General features: G+C 40.6%; 1 protein-coding gene across 4 annotated transcripts in view; it reads left to right on the top strand.

The window, feature by feature from the left end:
* Positions 1-9,080, top strand: part of Csnk1g1 (casein kinase 1 gamma 1) — a 122,669-nt gene that overhangs the window by 104,976 nt on the left and 8,613 nt on the right. For all 4 annotated transcript variants that reach the window (XM_026779161.1, XM_026779160.1, XM_005347751.3 and 1 more), the window contains one exon: positions 6,046-6,152. In XM_026779161.1, coding sequence (XP_026634962.1) covers positions 6,046-6,152 — 107 coding nt within the window. The remainder of the gene's footprint in view (positions 1-6,045; positions 6,153-9,080) is intronic.

Genomic DNA, 9,080 nt, shown 5'->3' with positions numbered 1-9,080 from the left:
TATCTGTATGCTTGCTGGCCAGAAAAGGGCATCAGATCTCAGTACAGATGGCTGTGAGCCACCATGTGGTTGCTGGGAATTGAACTCAGGACCTCTGGAAAAGCAGTCAGTGCTCTTAACCTCTGAGCCATCTCTCCAGCCCCAGATTTTTATTTTTTGAGACAGGGTCAGTCTGGCCTCAAACTTGCTATGTAACTGATGATGACTTTGAACTTCAGAGTCTTCTACCTCTGTCTCCTGAATGCCAGAATTACAGGCATGTGCCTCCATACCTAGTTTTATGTGGTACTTGGAGCCAAACACAGGACTTTGAAACTGCTACAGTAGTTTTCTACTAGCTGAACAAAGGCCCATACATGTTATTTAATATTTTCTTTGAGGTTGTTTTATTTTATTTTTTGGTGTTATTTCTCTGAAACAGGGTTTCACTATGAAGCCCATGGTAGCCTCTTTCTCTAGAGTGCCAGGGTTACAGAGTACTACCATGTGTTTCAGACATGTTTTAGAGAAGTGTAAGGGTAGAGAGGGTAATGTTCCTTTGGTGCCTGATTTGTTTGAAATTATATGGTTTTTGATACAGGTAAAAATGTTGATTATAGGGGCTGGAGAGATGGCTCAGTGGTTAAGAGCACTAACTGCTCTTCCAGAGGTCTTGAGTTCAATTCCCAGCAACCACATAGTGGCTCACAACCATCCGTTATGAAATCTGGTGCCCTCTTCTGGCCTGCAGGGATACACGCAGATACAACACTGTTTACATAATAAATAAATATCAAAAAACTGTTTAAAAAATGTTGATTATAAAGTGAGAATAACCTCTTTCTTAGATTGCCTAAGGTCACTACTTGTAGGCCAAGTAGCAATTCAAAGGGGGGAGAAATTATCAAGTATAAGACTTTATCATGACCTAGAGTCATGGGTAATTTTCCATAGTGACTCTTACTAGGAATTCTTTTGTGTTAGTAGAATTGAAGAGATAGATAGATAAGTATGCTAGGGTAACCTCGAATTCCCTCTGTAGCTGGCTGCACACCTCTAATCCTCCTGCCTGAGACACTTAAATGCTAACATTAGCCAAGACATCTTAAATGACACTTTGTCTAGTTCCTTAATTGTTCATTAAGAATCAGTTATTCATAGGCTGGAGAGATGACTCAGTAGTTAAGAGCACTGACTGTTCTTCCAGAGGACCCCAGTTCAATTCTTAGCACCACATAAGCAGCTCAGAGCTGCCTGGAAATCTAGTTCCAGGGATCTGACATAGGCAAACACCCCTTCTCCCCCAAAAAAGAATCAGGGCTGGGGATATGGTTCAGTTATGGTGCTTTCCTAGAACACACACAGCCTTTGATTTACTCCCCAGTGCTGCAAGAATGAATGAATGAATGAATGAATAAAATTTTCAGGTGATTGCTTTCATGTGTATCCATTGTGCTCATAGAATAAGCTACTTACCAGTATTAACAGTTAAGTATGCTAGAAAATACATCCACATGTCAGGCAGTGGTGGCATGCACCTTTAATCCCAGCTCTTGGAGGCGAAGCAAAAGCAGAGGAATCTGAGTTCAAGGCCAGCCTGGTCTACAGAGTGAGTTCCAGAATGGTCAGGACTGTTACACAGAGAGACTCTATCATGAAGAAACAAAACAAAAAGGGAAGGAAAGAGGAGGGAAGGAGGGAGAGAGAGAAAGAAAGAAAGAAAAAGAAAGAAGGAAAAGGAAAAGAAAGTATGTCCACAGGAATCAGCAGAACTGAGGAGGTAAGCAGGCTGTGGTTCACAGTCACTTAACCTTCTCAGCCTTTTTTTATACACTGGGCTTCCCCCATCTTCTATTTTTAAATTTTCGAATCTACAGAAAAGTTGGGACTATCCTTAGACTCCATTAAGAAGAAACTGTTAAGATTCTGCCATATTTACTTTAATTTTGTGTGCTTGCATGTGTATGTGCCTGTGTGTATGTGTGTTTGCTTTCCAGACTGTGTGAAAGTTAAAGCAGTGCATCTTAGTCCCGCATACTTCCACCTACATCTCCTAAGAACAAATACATTCTTTCATATAAGCAGTAAGTCCATTGCCTTCTTCCAAGAAAATTAATACTTTCATAAACAATATCTAACAGCCCAATTCCAGTTGTCCTTAAATTTTTATAGTGTAAAGAATCTAACAAAGATTCCTGCATTCCATTTGTTGTTTTGCCTCTTCTGTCTCTTTCAGTCCTTTAATCTTTCTCTGCTTTGTTTATTTTGGTTTGTTTTAAGACCTTCTTACCTTGTAGTCTATGCTAACCCACACCTCACTGTATAGCTGAGTCTAGCCTCCAGCTCATGGTGGTCCTTTGTTTCTGCCTCCTGAGGAGTGTAATTTGAGGTGTTTACCACCATGCCTAATTACTTAGTCTCTTTTAAACCCACCTGTTTTTCCCCCCTGCATGAATAAGTGCGCCTCGTGTGCCTGGTGCTCTTTGAGGTCAGAAGAGGGCAACAGATCCCTTGAAACTGGAGTTATAGGTAATTGTGAGCCACAGTGTAAGCATAGGAACTAAACCCAGGTCCTTAATAGTTAACAACAGATGCTTCAGTTGAGTCATCTACCACTTGAGTCCTCTTTGATCAGTGTCAGTATTAAACCAGTGGGTTGTTTTTTTTTTAAAGGTTTTTATAACATGGTCCTTTTTGAAGAGTCCTAGTCAGCTGTCTTATATAATATTTCATGTCCTGGATTTGTCTAATTTTTGAAATTGTGATTACATTCAGAAGAAATCTATTTGCAGAGAGGTGAAAACACTGTGTTATATAATAGCACAATGTTAGACTAATGTGTCCACTAATCACAGATACTAAATTTGGTCACTAGCAGAAATTTGAGTCTTCCTCAGGTAAGTCCAAATTTAATGTTGTAGGGTTCTTTTATTCTTTTTATCCATGTATCATTATTGTAATTTTCTCACTCATGTCTTATTAACAAGAAAAAGGCCAGGCATGATATTCTATACCTCTCATAATCCTACCTCTGTGAAGGCTGAGGCAGGAGCAGTGCTGTGAATTTATATAATGCCATGAGTTTATATAGCATAGGCTATATAGTGGCTGCCAGAGCACTATATATAGCACCTTGTGTCCCTCATGCAAAGAAAAAAGAAAAGAAGGGGAAAAAAAGCCCAGTAATTTTTTTCTTATAGAAATAATGGTGGTTATACATTACAAGTAGGTAGAAGGTAGCATTCACTCTGCCTGCCCCAAAGATAGTAAACATTTCCTCCTGCTTTCCTTTTTATGATTTTATGATTTAGGAAATTTTGGCAAATTAGCTGCTAGTAAGTACCCCATAGTTTAGGAAAATAAGAGTATCAGTAAGATGAATCGTTTTTTATTTTGCTTTGTTTTATTTTGTTTTGTCTTTTGAGACATGGTTTCTCTGTGTAGTGGTGGCCATCCTGGAACTCATTCTGGAGACCAGGTTGACCTCCTATTCCCAGAGATCTGCCTTCCTCTGTCACCCAGGAACTGGGATTAAAAGCATGTGCCAACAGTCCCAGCTTAGATGAATATTTTTTGAGCCATTACTGTTTCATGACTCTGGACCAAACACTTACTGTGGCATATCTGCATGGTGACCCCATCAGGATAAACAACACCGTTTCCCTATTTTACAGAGTAGGAAACTGGGGTACAGAAAGAGTGATTTAAGATTTATTGGTTTATTTATGTGCATTGGTGTTTTGCCTGTATGTATGTCTGTGTGAGGGTGTCAGATTCCCTGGAACTGGAGTGACAGACAACAGCTGTGAGCCACCATGTGGGTTCTGGGAATTGAACCTGGGTCCTCTGGAAAAACAACCAGTGCTCTTAACTGCTGAGCCATCTCTCCAGTTCCTGCTGCCTAATTTTAGAATGCAGTTCTTATGTGATCCTCACATCAGTCTGTAAGAACAGTCTCAAATAGATGAAATTATTACCCAATAGCATAAGCTATCTGAACCATTTATCCTATTTTGTGGTTCTCTCCCATGTTTCAGCCAAGATCTTTAACAGCAGAGTGGTTTGTGCAAGGTCCCTTTTCCCACTCCCCAGCACCCACATAAACAGGAATCATGTGCTGAAAATGAAACCAGGTTCCAGAAGCAACTGCACAAGCAAGAGAAGCCTGATCGGGTCCACATGAACCAGATGACAGGAATGAGAGCCATCACTTACAGTTCGGGGACCATCAGTGAGAAGTGGGATGACAGTGAACCTGAAATAAAAGCCATTGAAATAAGACTGGTTTTCCAAGGAAATTTTTCCTTACCATCTTCCTTCTCAACAGAGAGGAATGTAGCAGTCTTTTTGATTGAATAACTTCAAACCAGTGACCAAAGCCATGAAGAAATTCTGAAGGAAAGTGTGATTATTTATGGTTTATTTTTATTTTTAAGTCATCATCACCTAAAGTACATAATTATGTAGTACAATAAACTGAGAGTAGTGGTCCACCATGGTCAGGGGAGCAAATGAGTCAGTTAGCCTTTAGAAGTCAAATGTACTCGGGAGGCAGAGGCAGGCAGATCTCTGTGAGTTTGAGACCAGCCTGGTCTACAGAGCTAGTTCCAGGACAGGCTCCAAAGCCACAGAGAAACCCTGTCTCGAAAAACAAAAAAAAAAAAAAAAAAAAAAAAAAAAAAGTCAACTGTACAGGGTTTGGGAGGGGGTTGCTGTTGTTGTTTGCTTGTTTGTTTTTCAAGATAGCCCTAGCTGTCCTGGAACTCACTCTATAGACCATGCCTGCCCCAAACTCCTAAAGATTTGCCTTCTGCCTCCCAAGTGCTGAGATTAAAGGCATGTGCCACCACTGCCTGACTCCATTATTTTTTTCAATACAGACTATATACATTTTTGGAAAATGAAAGAATCTGTGGACAGATACAAGTAAAAGCCATAAAAGCCCACAGACCCTAACTTAACCCTTGGTTAAGTCATTTTGTAGTGTTCCCATCCATTAAAAGAGAATAATTGGGCTTGGGGTCAGCAAACTGGCATAATAGGTAAATGCACTTGATACCGAACCTGATAACCTAAATTCAGTAGCCAGTAAACACATAATAGAAGGAGAGAGCCACTAGGAAGTTATCCTCCAGCCTCCACATACACACTGTGGCACTTGGGACTGCCCCTTTAACACATACATACACATAAGTATAATTTGTTTCATTTTGTTTTAAGTAATTGAGCCAGGGAGATAAGTCAGTTGGAAAAGTCAGCATGGGCACCTGAGTTGGAACACTAGAATTCATTGTTTTTTGTTGGGTGTTTTGTTTGTTTGTTTCAAGTGAAGGTTTTCCTGTGTAGCCTTGGCTGTCCTGAAATTTGCTCTGTAGACCAGACTGGCCTCGAACTCAGAGATCTACCTGCCTCTGCCTCCCTAGTGCTGGGATTAAAGTTGTGTGCCACCACCTTCCAGCTTGTTTGTTGGTTTTTGTTTTTGTTTTGTATTTTTCAAGGCAGCTAGTGGTAGCCTGTCTCTGGTAATCCCAGCCCTGGAGAAGTGGAGGTTTGGGAATCTCTGAGTTTCACTGGCCAGCCAGTCTAACCTAATCAGCAAGCTGCTTGTCTCAGGGAGAGATCCTTTCCCAAAGTAAGGTGGGAAATTCCCGAAGAATGACACCAGTGTTCAGCCTTTGGCCTGCATGGGTGTATGTATACACATGTACCCTCACACACATGTGCGCACATGAATACACACAAATACTTGTGACATATTAAGTAAGGAAATTGTAAGGATTATATTCATGTACACACATACAGTATAATAGAGTGCTAAGCACAAAGGCACTCAATGTGAAACTAATTATCATTTTGTATGATCATATCGTTAAGTGTGCTGACATGATATAGGTCTAAGAACCCTTCCTAAATCAGGAGTGTTCCCTTAACCCAAGTAAGCATACATTCCTCACTCACTCTGCCTGGCTAATACCTATGTGTGAGAACTATCTCTCTTAATCTACTCTGGTGGAGGCAGGAACTTCATACAACCATGGTACTTATCTCAGACTGTCTCTGTTTCAGGTGGTTAGTTCAACCAATGGAGAGCTGAATGTTGATGACCCCACTGGAGCTCACTCAAATGCACCAATCACAGCTCATGCCGAGGTGGAGGTAGTGGAGGAGGCTAAGTACGTTCATCTTCCAAAGGGTTTGTCTCATAATGGGTTGGGAACTTTATTCTATCTCCTATGTGCAGCTCATCACAGACTGGATTCTTCATGCTTGTGTCCATATCCACAGTTTTCTTCTTCCGAGGTGGTTTTTGTTGTTATTGTTGTTTTGTTTTGTTTTTTTGTTTTTGCATGGTGCATTAAGGCTGCTGCCACCCTTAGCACTGATTTCTGGGCAGATAGTTATATTTTTCTAGGCTGCATTGGGCAAAAGACATCGTGAACTAAAAACCTGATGTGGTGAAAGCTACCATAGATAGTAGCCATGATCTTCTTGGAGGCTTAGAGCTTCTTGCTCCCTATGGGTAACAGACCAAGAGTGTTAAACCATGAGCCCTGAAGTATAGCATCACATTTCTGTTGTTGCCTCACCACTCCAGACAGGTGGTCCTGAATAACAGGGTTTGGGATACATTTTGCTATACAGTTTGGGCTCAGAAAAACTAAGTAATTTTCAGGCAAGACAATTGTGTTTGTAAATATAAAAATCTTGGGATAGCAAAGTGACCCTAATCCCAAGAAAGCAAGGCAGTTCCTCACTTCCTCTTCTGCTTCTCCTGCATGTTTATGTCTTGCTGTGCTCTCCCACTAGCCCATTGGTGCTTTCTGCATGGTCTGTGTTTAAACTCTGAGATTTTGGGGCTGGAAGGTGATGCTGATGCTGCTGTACAAATAGCATTTCTACCACTTCTTTTCCTTTTCCCCCTATCCCAAACTCAGATCCAGGTTTAAACTTCAAGAAGACATCAGGTAGGGAAAGCTAGAGAAACATGAGTCACTAACTATAGCTAGCCCTGACAGGGATGACCTTTCTTTTAAGCTCTTTGAGAACATTCACTATCCCATTAATGTGTTCTCTCGGGCAAACAACATATTTTTAGTACAAGCCAAGACATGATTACACCTCTGGGCATCAGTCAGGGTCACCAAGCTGAACTTCAGTCTTTTTCCAGATGTACTTGGCATGGTAAGCTCACTTGGCCTTTAGGAAGTCTTTCCTACTTAACAGATAGAAAAGTTAATGAGCACGACTTTAGCTCTATCTTGTTGATACCTATAGACAAGGGGTGCAGTGGGGAGGTGGTGCCAGGAGGAGACTGTTTTAGGAATTACACTTCTCCACTTCTCCTCAAGAGCTTGGGAGATTTTAATTATATGCTTATTTTTTTCATTCTCAATAAATTATATGATAGTCCCACTTTCTGAACTCTCACTTTGGAATCTCCTAGAATATGTTAGAAAATACAGATATTTCTGCATGGACCCAGAAATTTGAGGTTAATTTATTAGTATCTGGCCTGATAATAAAAATATTTAAAAGTTTGGGGAATTCTAACATGCAGCCAAAACTGAGAACTACCACACTCTGCATGCTCTGATTTTGAAAGAGGGCTTTACCTTTTCCCACCCCACCCCAACTTACTCCCCATTTCACATTTGTACCTATTCTTTTTAGAAATTCAGATATGGATCTAATACTGTATTTTGAGCACCATGTTCGTAGGAACTTTAGTCTTAGGCCCTAAACAGATTTATATTTTGGACCTATTCATTTCATTCTGGTAAATGTATACACTGTGTGTGAGTGTGGTGTTTGTGTTCAATGTGAAAGTTAAAAAAGATTTCTTTCATACAAAAAGAGTTCAGTCAGTGTGTTCTGTCTGTCATATTCTAAATACTAGAACATAAAGAGAGGTTAAAAAGTCTTCCCATTTAGCAGAAAGGACCATTACACCTCTTGCCTCCAGCTCCAGGTTTAGGCCTTCTGAAAAGTGTAGAAACTAAAAGAGAGCAGTTGTCTTGACCAAATGTCACTCAATTCCTTGCTTGAGCATTTTGTATACTGGTTCTGGTAGTGATTTCATGAGCTACCAATCTGTCTTGCCTAGGTAACTATCGGCTCAGCCTTGTGCATATGGTATATATATGTAAGGACACAGTAGTCATATATCCAATAGACCGCTTCCATGGAAAAGTCAAAGCTAGAGAGATGAGGTGTCCCAAACAATCCCTCATTACACACAGCTAAGATGCCATTTGTTTATGTAGTTTGTCGATGGGATGAGGAGGGCTGTTGCTTATATTGTAGTTACTTCAAGTACAGGGAAAGTCTGAAATTTTTACCTCCAAGCTTTTGGTTTTAGGTTCCCTTTCACATCTTGTTAAAACAAAAAAATTACAACAAAATCACAGGATGACGGTTTTGATCAGTGTAAAAAAGTGGACACTTGATTTCCCTTTTCTTCTAAGTACAAGACACTTTTGTTAAAGTGTGGTTGGAGAATGGTGAGGGCAGATGGCTTTTAGGTCAAATTTTGTGATAGTAAAAGTACAAGAATTTTTATTATCTATACTTTGGTGGTATCTTGATGATTGTGGACTCAGTTTCACCTGAGAATTAGTATGATCAGAATTTAGGTCCTTCTTTAGTAAAGTAGTTATTTCCAAACAGTGAACTCCCTCTGTTTCATCTTCTAATACGATAGAGTATCTCTTAAACTTTTCCTGTCTCTAAGAAGAGCTAAGTACTAGCTGCTGCTTTTTTAATTGGCATATGGAAGTTACCTAAGCATTATCCAAGACCTTGTGTGGGAACCAGATGATGGTTCAGCCTTGATACTTGAGTTCTTGCTCCTTCCCCTACTGCCTTCCTGGAAGCTGCCCTGGAAAGCCCACCCTGAGGCTTCCACCAGCTCTTTCTGTTTTGCATCCTCTGAGATGCAGTTCCCACACGGATACTCCCGTCAGGCTTCCTCCTCCTGTTAAATGTGAAGATCGATCAAATGGGCTGCTCAGCCTCCCTCAGCAGGAGGAAACTAAACACAGACACATACTGCATGTTTGCATGTTCACAGGGAGTCTCTTCCATCTCATCCGTGGACTAAT

Source organism: Microtus ochrogaster, chromosome 5 (assembly GCF_000317375.1).
Source record: "Microtus ochrogaster isolate Prairie Vole_2 chromosome 5, MicOch1.0, whole genome shotgun sequence".
Taxonomy (NCBI): domain Eukaryota; kingdom Metazoa; phylum Chordata; class Mammalia; order Rodentia; family Cricetidae; genus Microtus; species Microtus ochrogaster.
The sequence above is the reverse complement of the archived record's forward strand: the minus strand, read 5'-3'. Positions and strand labels throughout refer to the sequence as shown.